General features: G+C 43.5%; 1 protein-coding gene across 1 annotated transcript in view; it reads left to right on the forward strand.

Annotated features, from left to right (window-relative positions):
- The window catches only part of evc2.L (Ellis van Creveld syndrome 2 L homeolog), a 98,589-nt gene that overhangs the window by 58,564 nt on the left and 25,242 nt on the right, over positions 1–14,783 (forward strand). The window contains exons 15-17 of the mRNA XM_041587834.1: positions 6,756–6,960; positions 9,656–9,772; positions 12,383–12,610. Coding sequence (XP_041443768.1) covers positions 6,756–6,960; positions 9,656–9,772; positions 12,383–12,610 — 550 coding nt within the window. The remainder of the gene's footprint in view (positions 1–6,755; positions 6,961–9,655; positions 9,773–12,382; positions 12,611–14,783) is intronic.

Genomic DNA, 14,783 nt, shown 5'->3' on the forward strand with positions numbered 1-14,783 from the left:
GTCTTCTGCCTGGTCTGACCTTTTGCCTGTATTTTGACGATTCTTTGGATAAACCCTTTTGTACCTCGAACCTGGTCTGGTCTCCTCTTTGGTCTACACTATTACTGTGCCTTCGGGCCCGTTACAGTATAGTTGGGCCATGGACCCTTCGGAGGAGACTCCAGCTCCACCTGATGTCGGTGGTGCTATCCGCGGTTTGGCTTCCCGCATGCAGTCATACGAAGCCCAGCAGACACACTTCGGTCAGGCTCTTGAAGCTATCCTGGACAAGTTGTCGGCGTTGTCACCTGTGGCCCCGGTCCCTGTGGCCATTCCTGCAAGCCCACTTCAGCCTTCGGAACCTCGCATTCCTGCGCCTCCCCTCTACAGCGGCGATCCTGTTGCATGCAGAGGTTTCATCAACCAGTGCGAGATCCAGTTCGCCCTGCTGCCAGGTCAGTTTGTATCTGAACAAGCTAAAGTGGGGTACATGATTACTCGCCTACAGGGGAAGGCTTTGGAGTGGGCATCACCTTTGTGGGAAAAGAGGGATCCTTTGATTGACGATGCCAGTGCCTTCATCCGCGAACTTCGGGTTGTCTTTGATGCCCCTGGCCGAGCTACGGCATCCTCTGCTCGCCTGTTCCAGATCCAGCAAGGCACTCGCTCTGTTCCGGAGTACGCCATTGAGTTCCGCACCCTAGTGGCAGAGACCACCTGGAACAATGATGGGTACCATGCCGCCTTTTACAACGGCCTAGCCATGCGGATCAAAAACGATTTGGTCTCCCGGGAAATTCCTTCTCGGTGGGAGGATCTGGTGGCGTTGGCCATAAAGGTTGACACCCGACAGAGGGAATTTCAACTCGAGCTCGACAGAGAGCGTTCGAAGAAGTATCCCCGGTTCCAATCCACCCTGGCTCCTCGCTTTCAGAGACCCCTACTCTTCAATCCGGCTTCTGCTTTCCCCTCTCCTACTCCTGCGGCTTCTGCTTCCTCTGCTCCATCTACTGAGGAACCCATGCAGATCGGACGGGCTCGTCTTTCCGAACAGGAGAAGCTACGGAGAAGGGCTGCCGGCCTATGCCTGTATTGTGGGGGCAAATCACACTTCGCCCATGAGTGTCCTGTGAAGCCGGGAAACGCCAGCACCTAGGTAGGTTTGGGGAGACCTATCTGGGTGGTGTTTGTCATTCTCCCCAACCCTCTATTCAACGCTTCCTTCTTCCGGCACAGATCCAATTCGGTTCCCAGAAGATCCCAGTGCAAGCTTTCCTGGACTCTGGTGCTGCTGGAAATTTCTTGGACAGAGTTTTTGCTGCTCGCTATGCGGTTCCTCTACAACCTTTGGCTTCTCCTCTGCGAGTCTTGGCTATTGATGACCGCCCTCTGTCTTCGGCCATTATTTCTCAAACCACCGTCGAACTTTCTCTTAGAGTGGGCACCATGCATCTGGAGAGATTGGCCTTTCTAATCATCGACTGCCCTTCAACTCCACTTGTTTTGGGGCTCCCCTGGTTGTGTACCCATAATCCAGTCATTGACTGGACCTCCGCTCAAGTCTCCCGCTGGAGCCCCTATTGCCAACAGAACTGTTTGCCTGCTGTGCCCCTTATCAAGGTTTCTTCTATTTCTCCCAAGTTGACCCTTCCGTCCATCTATCAAGATTTTGCTGACGTCTTCAATAAGGGCTCTGCAGAGATTCTTCCTCCTCATCGACCCTATGACTGTCCAGTCGAACTTCTTCCTGGTTCCATGCCTCCCCGGGGTCGCACCTATCCTCTTTCCCCCTCTGAGACGGCTGCCATGAAGACCTACATTCAGGAAAATCTCCAAAGAGGCTTCATCCGCCCTTCTTCCTCCCCTGCTGGTGCTGGATTTTTCTTTGTCGAAAAGAAGGACGGAGGTCTGCGACCATGCATCGACTATAGGGGGTTAAACAAAATCACCATTAAAAACCGTTACCCTCTCCCCCTAATCTCCGAACTCTTCGATCAGTTAAGAGGGGCCAAGATCTTCACCAAACTGGATCTTCGGGGTGCCTATAACCTCATTAGAGTTCGTGAAGGGGACGAATGGAAGACCGCCTTCAATACCCGAGATGGGCATTATGAATATCTAGTCATGCCATTTGGACTATGTAACGCCCCCGCGGTCTTCCAAGAGTTCGTGAATGATATATTCAGAGACCTGTTGGGGCAAAGTGTTGTTGTCTATCTGGATGACATTCTTGTCTTTTCCAAAAATCTCCACGAGCATCGCTCCCAAGTGAAGGAAGTTCTTCTTCGTCTAAGAAAGAATAATCTCTTCGCTAAATTGGAAAAGTGTTCGTTTGAAGTGTCCTCCATCCCTTTTCTTGGGTACATCATCTCCCAGCAGGGTTTCAAGATGGATCCAGCTAAGGTTTCAGCAATTCTTGATTGGCCCCTCCCCACAAGTGTCAAGGCTATCCAGAGATTTATTGGTTTTGCCAACTATTACAGACAATTTATTAAAGGTTTCTCTTCCAAAACCTCTCCTATCCTGGCCCTCATCCGCAAAGGGGGTAAGCCACAACACTGGCCTCCTCCAGCCCTGGAAGCCTTTGAATCCCTGAAAACTGCCTTTTCTTCTGCACCTATTCTCAGACACCCTGATCTTCTTCTTCCCTTCTTCCTCGAAGTCGACGCCTCAGATGTGGGAGCTGGAGCTGTCTTGTCACAGAGATCTTCCTTGGATGGGAAATTGCATCCCTGTGCATTCTTCTCTAAGAAGTTTTCCTCCTCCGAGCAGAACTACGATGTGGGGAATCGTGAGTTATTGGCAGTGAAACTCGCCCTGGAGGAGTGGAGACATTTACTGGAAGGATCCTCCATTCCCGTGACCATCTTTACAGACCATAAGAACCTCGAATTTATCCAGTCCCTCAAACGTTTGAATCCTCGACAAGCCAGATGGTCACTATTCTTCTCCCGTTTTAAATTCGTCATCACCTTTCGTCCTGGCTCTAGAAATAGAAAGGCTGATGCTTTGTCTAGAAGTTTTATCCCTGAAGTTCCCTGTTCCGAAGATCCTGAACCCATTGTGCCTTCCTCCAAGATCGTAGCTGCCCTATTTCCCTCCTTGGCCTCGCAAATCCTTTCCGCTCAAGCTTCTGCTCCGGACAATATTCCTCTAGGGGTTGCCTTTGTTCCTCCTGATTGTCGCCAGTCTATTCTATCCCAGGCTCACAGTTCTAAACAGGCTGGTCATCCCGGAGTAGAGAAGACTACCGAACTCCTTTCTCGCCTGGTGTGGTGGCCATCCATGAAGAAAGACGTCAAAGACTTTGTTTCTTCTTGTACCATCTGTGCCATTTCCAAGTCTGGACATTCTCCCCCTAAAGGACTCCTTCTTCCATTACCTATTCCATCTCGTCCTTGGACTCATCTTGCCATGGATTTTATTGTGGAACTGCCTGTCTCCTCCGGTCACACTGTCATCTGGGTTGTCGTTGACAGGTTTAGCAAGATGGCTCATTTCATTCCCCTCCACAAACTTCCCTCTGCTCCTGAACTTTCCAAGCTTTTCATCCATCATATTTTTCGTCTCCATGGGTTTCCTGCCGAGATCGTCTCTGACCGTGGCTCACAATTCGTCTCTAGGTTTTGGAGATCCTTATGCAAAGCTCTCAACATTTCTTTACAATTTTCTTCTGCCTATCACCCGCAATCCAATGGAGCTGCTGAGAGAGTGAACCAGGCGTTGGAACAATTTCTTCGCTGCCATGTTTCCCTGTGCCAAGACGATTGGTCGGATCTCCTTCCCTGGGCTGAGTTCGCCCATAACAACGCCTTGCATTCTTCATCACGTCAGTCCCCTTTCTTCTGTGTCTACGGTCAGAATCCATTGGCGTTTCCCCAGGATCTTCTCCTCACCAATGTTCCTGCCGCCAACGACCAGGCTGCCCACATGATGGCGATTTGGGCTGCTGTTGCCTCTAACCTACAGAAGAGCTCTCTGATCCAAAAGAGGTTTGCCGACAAGAAGAGGATTCCTGCTCCGCCCTATGCTCCTGGTGATAAGGTCTGGCTTTCCACCCGTAACATCCGCCTGAAGATTCCTACCCCAAAGCTTGGTCCCAGATTCATCGGTCCCTATCCTGTCATTGAAATCATCAATCCGGTGGCGGTTCGTCTTCAACTCCCCCCAGAGATGCGGATCCCGAATGTCTTCCATGTCTCTCTCCTTAAGCCTGCTGTGTCTCTTTCTTCTTCTTCTTCTCCCCCAGCTCCAGTCCTGGTTGACAATCACCAGGAATACGAAGTGAAGAGGATTTTGGACTCTCGTCTTTCCAGGGGCACTCTTCAATATCTCATCGAGTGGAAGGGGTTCGGTCCCGAAGAGTGCTCCTGGGTCAGGAGCTCAGATGTCCATGCGCCCATCTTGGTTCGTAGATTCCATAAATTATTCCCTCTCTCCCCTAGACTCGGTGGTCCTGAGGCCCCCCCTAAGGAGGGGGGTACTGTAATGGAATCTACTCCAAGTCTTCAAGATGGCGTCCAAGATGGCGACCGCCTGCCTCACCACATGGCTCCTGCCGGGCACAGGTCTATGACCTCATCTCCTTCCCAGTCCAGGATTGGTTGTCGGCGACGGAATGGACGCCGGCGTCAAAATCGGGCGCCGGCGTCAAGACGTCAGCGTGGGGACGCTGGCGTCTGCGTCTGACGCAAGCGCGTCAAAATTTGGCGCCAACCCAGGGACTACTTAAACTCACTTCCCCTTCCAGTCCTTGCCCAACTATAGGTTCCTGCTACAGTGTTCCTGGGTGTTATTATCTATTTTGATTCTTGTGTACCGATTCCTGCCTGTTCTTCGATTTTGCTTGTCTTCTGCCTGGTCTGACCTTTTGCCTGTATTTTGACGATTCTTTGGATAAACCCTTTTGTACCTCGAACCTGGTCTGGTCTCCTCTTTGGTCTACACTATTACTGTGCCTTCGGGCCCGTTACACAAACACAGTTATTATTTGTATCAATGTTATGAATAGTCCATACACAAGGGACAGCCATTGGTTTGTATTTGTGTCTATTCAATGAGGCATAAACACAAATACACTTTGTATTACATAGAGCAAAGCTGTGAAAATGATGTCTGTAGTTTTTCGATTCTCCATTATAACACATGTTGGGGTATGTATTTGAGTGACCATAGGACTTTAAAAACCTCATTAGAGCTGTATTCGGCCCATGGGCCTCCAGTTTGGTATCCCTGAGTTAAACTTTACTGGTGGAAGCTACAGAGGTGTTGGTTGGGGTCTAGAGAATACAGCAAGGATATAGCTCTCTCTAGGGATCGCACGTAATCATAGATAGTATTCTGATGTCAACTGTTGTGACAGTGCATGAACCCAGTGCAGCTGATACATGGATGATCCGAAACTGACAGACAAGCACTGACGGCTGCTGGCAACTGAGAGCTGTTAATGAACACCTGGAACCTTGATTCTGGGAATGAATCCCGTACAGGGTATAATAAGGCACAGTACTTATGTGCTGATAATGAGCACACTGTCCCATATAATTAGTATTTATACACATAATGACATTTATTACTCGAAGCGTGTTGTGGTGTGCATGATAGATGGTAATGCATGGCATTATGCAGGTAATTTTTGCTTGTAAATAAATATTCAACACCACAAGACGGAATCCCAAAGAGATGACCCTCTTGTGTACTATTGGCACACAAGACAAATCCAAGTGCCCAACCAAATGGAATCTGAATCCTTAAAATCATGAGAATTTTCGTCACAGATAAGAACAAGATCTGCATATGCAAGTTAGGGTTTGGATTTGGTTCAGGATTTGTCTGAATCTTTCATGAAGGATTCAAGATTCAGCCAAATCCCAAAATAATAGATTCAGGGCATCCCTAGTGAAAACTCCATCAATATGGCAAATTTTTAGCCATATATCGATGGTATGTACTGGGCTGGCCAATAAGTCGGTGTTGAGGGTCCAAGTCTGCAGCCAATATCAGCCAGTGTAGGGCCATCTTTATTTAAGGGTCCACATCTTCCATGTAGCAGTTACTCTGTGCTGCTATAATAGGTTAAAGGGCACCAATCATGACCAAAATCATTTACTAAGTAAATACACTATGTGAAAGTTCAAGAAATCCGATTTTTAAAACAGTTAGAATTGTTTGTATAATGTAAATGATCAGCTCACTATTCCTTCTGCAAGATCTCCCCTATCTCCACTGCAGTTCTAGCTGAGGCAGGCATCTTGGATTTCACTGGCTCCTCCTACCTATATCTTCCCAGCCAACTGTAGCTCTGAAATCTCGCACATGCTCAGTTCAAATTCTTTATTTGCTTATCAACCCTTCTAAGCTATTTTCAAATCAGCCAAACCTGTGTGTTAGCTGCTGTACAGTAGTGCTGCCACCTGCTGGAAGTTAGCAGGTGGCAGCACTTCTAGTGGATACTTCTAGTGGAGGAGTTTACTAAAACAAGGCATTCTGGGTAGAATACTCAAAGCAGTGTTACAATCTGAGCATGCTCCTGAAATTTGCACATTAGAGTCTCTGTTATAGTCTCAATATGGCCTCCCTCAGTGAAAGAACCCATTTGACAAAGTAAGGGATTTTTTTAAAACCTGCAGTTTTTTCAAAAAACTATATATGTAGTTTGATTAAACGTGTTTAGCTTGTACTGGTCAGATTGTTAATATGTGTTTGATTTTGGCTGTGATAGGTGCCCTTTAAACGAGAGGGTACTCACTGCATTTTCCTGATTTTGCTTTGCACAGGAAGATCCTCCAGTTATCTCTTTCTATGTCGGAAGAAGATGTACAGAAAGTCAGGCAAGAGTTTCAGTGTGGCTTCTCTGAGATGGATCTTACTTTGGCTTTGCCTAAGATACAAGGACGAGCGTTACTCCAGGCCTATCTGACTGAATGGAGGATCGCAGAGTTGCTAAAAATAGACAAAGATATCCCGGAGTTTGATAAGAAGGTGGGTTCTGTTCCTACTCATATATTGTGTATCAGCTTATGCAGATGAACTCTGAAATAAATATTTTAATGTTTTTATTTTCTCAGTTGGAGAACTTGAGGCTGGATGTAGCCATACTTTTAATTTTTATGTAATAGATAGCAGCCTGGTGAGCTCCATAGAGTTTTTTTGTGTTACACAAGTATATAAATAACAAACTTTGGGTGTAAAAGATATTTGGTGCACTCCAGTGTATAAACTGGAAAATTCTGCCCTCTGGCCACAGGTATCTAGCCTGAGGCACAACAGCTGGCTTGAGGCCATTCTTAACCTTACATTTTTTACATAAAATATTACGGCATAGATTGAATGTACAAGAAAACTACATTTGCTGGTTTGCTTCGATTTATTCGATAAAATTCAGTGTAACACTTTTGAAATGAAAAATAACAAAAGAGATTAATGAAAAAGCCAATTATCAGCTTGAAAAGGGAAAGTTCTCAAAGCTTTATGTGATTACTGTCTTAGCCATCTGTTACCTCAGTATGTTCAATACAGGAGTCTGGGTTACAGGACTTACTCTGTAGAAGTATAGAAGGTTTTGAACAACTTTTTGTGGCTGACACAGGATATGGTATTTTGAAGGGATTTTGTCATGATCTTGATTATATAGTTTTTATTAGTAAATTACACTGTGTACATTGCAATTCATTTATTCTACCATTTATCACTTTATTCTTGAACTAATACATTTATTTGTTTTAGTTGTTATATTGGTATGTAGGCAGGCATCTCAGGTCATTTTGGTTGATCCCATGCAGAAAGAACCAGCACTTCACAATGGAACTACTTTCAGATAAGCTATTGTTTCTGCTACTCAATGTAACTGAAGGAGTTGCGACTTGGGTTAGCCAGACTTGGATTTTTACTATTGAGTACTGTTCTCATATCTACCAAATATAACATTTTTACCAATGCAGGTGTGAAGGAGCTGTTATCTGGTTACCTTCCTGTTGTTCTGCTGATGGGGGGAAAGGTAGGGGAGATATCACTTCAACTTGCAGCGCAGCAGTAAAGAGTTACTGAAGTTTCATGACTAGAGGGACCTGGAAAACTAACAGCATGTCTAGCCCCATGTCAGGTTTCAAAATTAAATATAAAAAAAAAATCTGTTCTTTTTTTTATTTAAATGGGATTTCAATGCAGGATTCTGCTGCAGGAGCACTATTAACGGATGAAAACATGAAATCCCTTTTAAGGAAATGTGCGCTCATCTCAGCACTTCTCTGGGGTTCACGATATTAGCAGTTTTGAAACTGTAAATATAGTGAATTCACTCTTCATTTAACTGCACTTAAACATCACGGTAAATGGTGGTATTGCTTGTCGTAAATTTGGCCAGATAAATGACATTTTCATTGTACTTTGTTTGAGTGCACCCACAATCCACTTTGCCTGATGCAATACCCCACTCCCACTGAGTACGTGGAGAGCTTTTTTCAGACTCACTTTCAATAGGAGCTTTACCTATGGATTGAAAAAGATAATGTAAATCCAATATTTAAAAGGGGGATTATGATTTTAGCCTGGCAATTGTAGGCCCGTAAGTTTGACAGCTATAGTGCCTGAGTTATGTGAAGTTTTGTTAAGGCTTGTTAAGACCTTTATCAAAAGCTTGAAAAGGGGCAGGCCTTGTGGCATTAGGGGGTGGGTTTAGTGACACCAGGGGGCAGGTTGATGATTTTAGGGGTGGGGACAGTGATGTTGGGGCTTGGCCACTAACACGTTGGAGTGTGGTTATGACATCACCCACCATGAATTCAGTAAAATTTGCCTTTTTTTTTTTTTATTTAATGAACTTTATTAGTTTTCAAAGACACATTTTCCAAAAAGTAAAGCTTAGTAGTGTTAACAGCATCATCTCAACAATTGTAGCATCTTTAAACAGTGGTATTAAAACAATAAACGTTTGCTCCACCACAGTGTGTTTCTTTGTTTGGTCTGTGCATCCCCACCTTTTGTTTTCCCAGTCCATAGAGGGTGAGTTACCATTGGCATATATTATGCGAGGGATTTCCACTAATGGGTTTAAGGGCTATGGCAGGCTAAAATGAGGGCCAGCTAAGGCCAAAGTGGGACGGGGGGGAGGGGGTGTCTCGGGTCCCAATGCCCAAGGGTGAGTCTATGTCTGATCCAGCTTCTCCCTCTTGAATTCCATCCAGGGGAGCCTGGTTTTAAAACTCAGACAACCCCCTCAAAAACCACACTGTCCAGACAGGTGGTACCCCTAGCTGAAGAATAGCATTATATATAATTATATATGGCTTTATAAAAAACAGACTTACAATAAAAATCATAGCTCCAACATCTTCCAAGATCTGTATTGCGAGACAGTGTCGATTTTTTCCAATGTTTTCTCATTATAATTGTATCTAGTAAAATAGGACTATTTTCTGCTCAGCTGGGTCACTGCAATCCTACTGCTGTACTCATAGATCCAATCAGCGCTAGCACGGAATGCTGCGGAACGCGTGAATTGGACTCTCCAGAAAGAAATGGCTCAGCAGATGCCATGACGCTACAGTAATTATACAAGAAAATGTATCGCATTCCAGGCAATTTCTCCAATGAGTTTAAAATGCATTATATTCACAGAAGTTGGTTTCACTCCTCATCAAGCCCAATCTCTGGCAATTGCTTTTTTTTTCTTTTTCAGTCAAATTCAAAGACGAAGAATCATTCCCTGGACAAAACGGTGGAGCTCCGTAAGAAATCCGCCGAGGATAAGATTCTGATTTATGAAACACAAATTACAGATGACAAGATTAAACAGGTAACGAAAATGAGATATGACCACGTAAAGCCGTCTTAGACTTGTTCAGTTATACGGGTGTTTGCTTTCCATCTGCACTTGAAAATAGGAGTCTGTGCATGAAATGTGGCCCGTTTAATTATGAGCAGAAAGGTTTTCCCTGCGGAGCTGGTCAGAGTGGCAATCTCAATGCTCGGTGAAGTGGTTTCATATATCAGGGAGAAATTGAGATTTTACATATCAACAGCTCAGTCAAGTGGCAGGTAGTTAGCCTGACAATCATTCTTTTTGGTTTTTACTCATCCTCTTACATTTGGAGAGCTGAGTGTCACAGAGCAGATGAGACCTGTAAAACTTTGGCCTATTTACGATATTACACTCTCAGATTCTAATGTGTTTTGACTTTTGGACTGATGAGCCTCCACCCACAGCTACACTGGAGGACATCAGCAGTGGGCTGCAAGCAGGTATGAACCAAACTGATGGGAGATTTGCGTCTTGTTTACATGGAGGTGCAGAAGATATGAGGAGTCATTTATCACACATGGGGTAGGGTTCAAAGTGCACAAAACAGACATATCTGGCCATGTGTTTTTTTATTTTGTAGTGTGCACCCTGCTTGTGGACGAGCGCCCAAAGCTGCAGTTCTTTGCACTCCTTGCTCATTTTGTACCTGTTAGTGCTCTTACACTTTCATCTGGGGAATTAACATATGACCCCTATGCTAAAATGTTATCTCAATTTTATCAAAGGTGAAATTCAACAAACATTGTTTACAGGCCTGGGTTCCCCTTTATACAGTACATTTACCTATTAACAAACAAACATATGTTTGTCTTAACATAGTATTTATTTTTACCTTTCTGTGCTTATTTATTTTTGCATTTCTGTGCTCCACAGTAGGCAACACACGCCAGTGGGGGTTAGGATGGGTGGTTGATTAAAGATAAATGCTAATAAAGGCTAAGCAAACCACAGTACATTACTGTAATAGCCTCCATTTGTAAGTGTGAGTTGTATGTATGTTGGATACATGTACATGCCTTACTTGTGTGTTTTATGATTGTTCCTATCGGCTCACTCATAGGTGCTATTACCTGATCCCGATAGGTGGAGGCACTGCATCAAACTTATAGTATCTTCCATATAGCAAAGGGAATTCAGACCCTGTACTGAAAATAATTCATATTTCATAGGAGAGTGTACCGTGATAGGGTTACAATATTATGTTCATATACATAGGTTTGTGTGTGTATATGTGTATATTAACATTTTTACAGTATATATGTAAACTTCAATGTGTCATCAGTAAATTCTCCATATCATCCATAAATTCTCTGGTAATGAGTCTTCTGCCATTGCCATTTGTTTTTGACCTCCATTTAAATCCTAACCAATTTGAAGAAGAGTTGGGCTAACATGAGAAGTGCCTGTGCGTTGATCATATCCTGTACAAGAGAAGCCTCCATGGCGCCTTTCCTTCTTAGCACGTGGTGAATTATTACTCTGGAAGTGCCCTGGACACCATTCACTAATAGCCAGCACACCCAAATGATGCCATTATGGCAGTTACTGGTTAGATATTGCTGCCAATTAGCATATATAAGACATGCTGGCTGATTAGGAACTCTGTGCATATTCATGCTCACTCTGATGGTCTGTGCCACGGTTCACATGCATTTATTCTTACAGGCTGCTGTTATGTTGCTGCTCCAAGCAAGAATTAGTTGTTGTCTTGGCAGCAAAATTAAATAATAGCTTGGGAAATTGAGGGAAACAGAAACAAATACGGAGCCTACTGCCAGCGTTTATTGCACCTGAAATAAAATTAAACAAGCTGAAGGGTCGAGAAGCATTCTTTAATTAATTAAAGGGAACATTAAAACACTAAAATGTGGAATTGCAACTCCCTGGCCACCATTCATTCTTACATTAACACAGTAATAGCTAACATACCCACATGGTGTTGTTACTGTAAGTAGACACAGGTAGGTGATCAAGCTGGAACAAGCGCTGGCAACCTCCATATATTATTGAGCTATAATTCTCAGTATCCCACTACCAGCTGAAAACAGAAGGTTCTGTGGCCTAATGGCTGCTCTGTAGGGTCGATGTCTAATGTCCAAAATGTAAAATGTTGGTGCAGTCCACCCTTTATTCTGCTCACAATTTTTTTACTATTGCACAAAATGTGCAGAACATTTAGTCCAGATAATGCAGGTATCTCATTTTGCACCTGTTAGTGAATGGCACACATTTAGATGCAATTTGTGACCATTGAAAAGGGAAATTGCATGCAGACCTGGGCAAAAGCAGGTACTTTGGTTCTAGCTGTACCCCTAGTGACAGCCCCACTCCCAAGTCGAAATTATCTTACAATTTGAACAAGCAAATGAGATGAACAAGCAAAAGTGCAATATTTGAAACATATCTGTTGAAGCAAAGGAACTGGTGCAACAGGAAAATAATTCTACTCGTCAATACTATTTTATATAAAAAAAAGACAGATTTTGTAGCTTTCCTTTAAAGTGCAGCACATTTTATGAACCCAGAGGGAAATGTCTGGGAATGTTAGCCTTACACTGAGCAGAGCAATATATATAACCCATTGTTTTTGTTTGTGTGGATTAGGTACGTGGGGAGCTGCTGCTTCAGAGAGTGCACCAACTGAAAGCCAGAGAATATAAACTTGGAGAATCTTTGGCTGCTTTACAGTTCCAGTTCGTTAATCAGAGATCAAAGGCTCTGGAGGTTCACGCTGCGCTCCTGCGCCTGCAGTCCTTACTGCTCGAAGAGATGGACCGCATTCACCCCGCCGCTACTGCACAGTATAAAAAGGTTTTGGAAGGGCAAATCCAAGTGAGTTCAACCATTAAGTTGCTCTTATAAAATATTCAAATATTCCTTATTATTTTTTTAGTGTAAATCATTATACACAATGAAATTGATTAGGTTACTGCTGGAAGAGTTATTGGCACCATGTTCGCTGTCCTGTCAAGTGAATGGTTTCTGTTTGCTTTCTGACAAACAGCAAAAAATCAGTTTAGCTTTAGGACAGGGATTCTAGATATAAAGGGTCACTTACAGAGACTTCAGATGAATGTGCAAGAGAAAACATGCGCCTAATTGCTCATTCTAAAAACGTGTTTGTGTTCTGATTGTGCTTTCATCTGGCACTGGATTCTAAGGCCTAAGGTTACAAGACAGTCTCTGTCTATTCTGCCGGTCACAGGGCAGGTGATATACAGTCTGCTTCTGCCGATGTTCCCTAGCTTGCTTGTCTAGATGAAGAACAATTATGGGGCACGAGAATGGAGGTCAGTGTGCCTTCCCTTACCCTGCGTGAATACTTCTTCTCAAGGTGCAGGGCTAGGAGCAAAAACATGGCAAGTTGTGCCTAGCTTTAGCACTTTGTCCCTGCTCTGTTTTTATAAATAATCCCTATACTCTTAACTGGCCATATGCCTACAGATATTCTTGCTGGATACAAGGTTTCATATGATTTTCAGGATGTCTCTTTCAAAGTAACGTACCATTGATGTTGGTCACTTTGTACATCAAGCAGGGATGAAAATTCAAGTCAGTTCATTTTAATGTATAGTCAATCTGGTGATGAGGATCAAAAGATTTAGGCAAAGGTTGATACTCCTGACTAGTTTACCGACTGGCGTCTGCAAATGCGTGGGAGAGTTTAGATTTCCATACCTTAAGTCGGTGATCCCCAACCAATGGCTTTTGAACAACATGTTGCTCACCAACCCCTTGGATGTTATTCTCAGTGTCCTCACAGGCGCTTATATTTGCATTCCAGGTTGGAGGCAAGTTTTGGTTGCATTAAAACCACGTGTACTGCCCTGTAGCCTGGCAGTCCACATAAGGGCTATCAAAAAGCCAATCACAGTCCTTATTTGGCATATGACTATGAAGATTTTCATTCATCCAGGTCATGGTATATCTAGTATAGGTAAATCAAACAAAACAACTGGACTTGCTGAGTAATCAATGAAGACGGTACAAGAAGAATCATAGATCCCACTAAACGTTTGACTAAACTTTTAAAACATTCACAGTAAATCAATTAAAATAATGATCCCCATCCCCACATGTGCCTAGGCTAGACATTTTTCTTTATAAAGTCTCAGAGAAAACAGGGTTAACTTGCCAAAGCACACGTTGGACACATTGAACACCAAATTGCCCCAGGAACTTTTTCATGCTTGTGTTGCTCCCCAACTCTTTTTACATTTGAATGTAACTCATAGGTAAAAAAGTCTTCTAACAAAAAAAAAACCTTTGAGACATTATTTAAACCCAATAGTATTGTTTGCTATCAGTATAGGGAGTAAACCATCAACAAAGGGCTGGCATGAATCACTACAGTTCATGGTACTCGTGACTATCTGATATACTGCAGTGCTGTTTTGCTTTATGAAAGGTTTTCTAGATATATGCTCAGGATCAGAGCAATAGTGTCATAGGACACACAGCAGCATCAGTTACTCTTTATTTGAAGAGCTTTGACATTTACTGGACTGCTGTCTAGAGAGCTATGGATATGGAAAAGCCAAGAAAACTTGCCCGAGGCAGAGCAAATAAAACTCTAAACACATAGGATCGACGGTTTTATTCAATAGCACATAGAATAGAAATAGAATTAAAGCTTGTATAAAATAAGTAGTAATAAATGACAGTATAATAAATAATTAGGATAAAAAGGGGGTTGGTTAAATAATGTAATAGATGTATGCCTTTAACTCTTTGGCATGTTGCATTATTCCCTGTAACAATTGGCACATCTGTTAACCATGGGGCAAATTTACTGAGTGGCGAAAAATCGCCAGCGACTGCTTCACAGGCAGCGCAACACTTTGAGAATTCGCTCAGACAACGCTAATTCACTCACATGCGAAGTTGCGTCCAGGGCACGGAACGCTGGCGAAGTTGCGCTAGCATTAATCCGGCAAGCAGAGCAAAGTTTCGCTAGTGTTGGCTAATTTGCATACGGCAGGAAGTTAAAGTTGAATGGACGTAT

Source organism: Xenopus laevis, chromosome 1L (genome assembly GCF_017654675.1).
Source record: "Xenopus laevis strain J_2021 chromosome 1L, Xenopus_laevis_v10.1, whole genome shotgun sequence".
Classification (NCBI taxonomy): Eukaryota; Metazoa; Chordata; class Amphibia; order Anura; family Pipidae; genus Xenopus; species Xenopus laevis.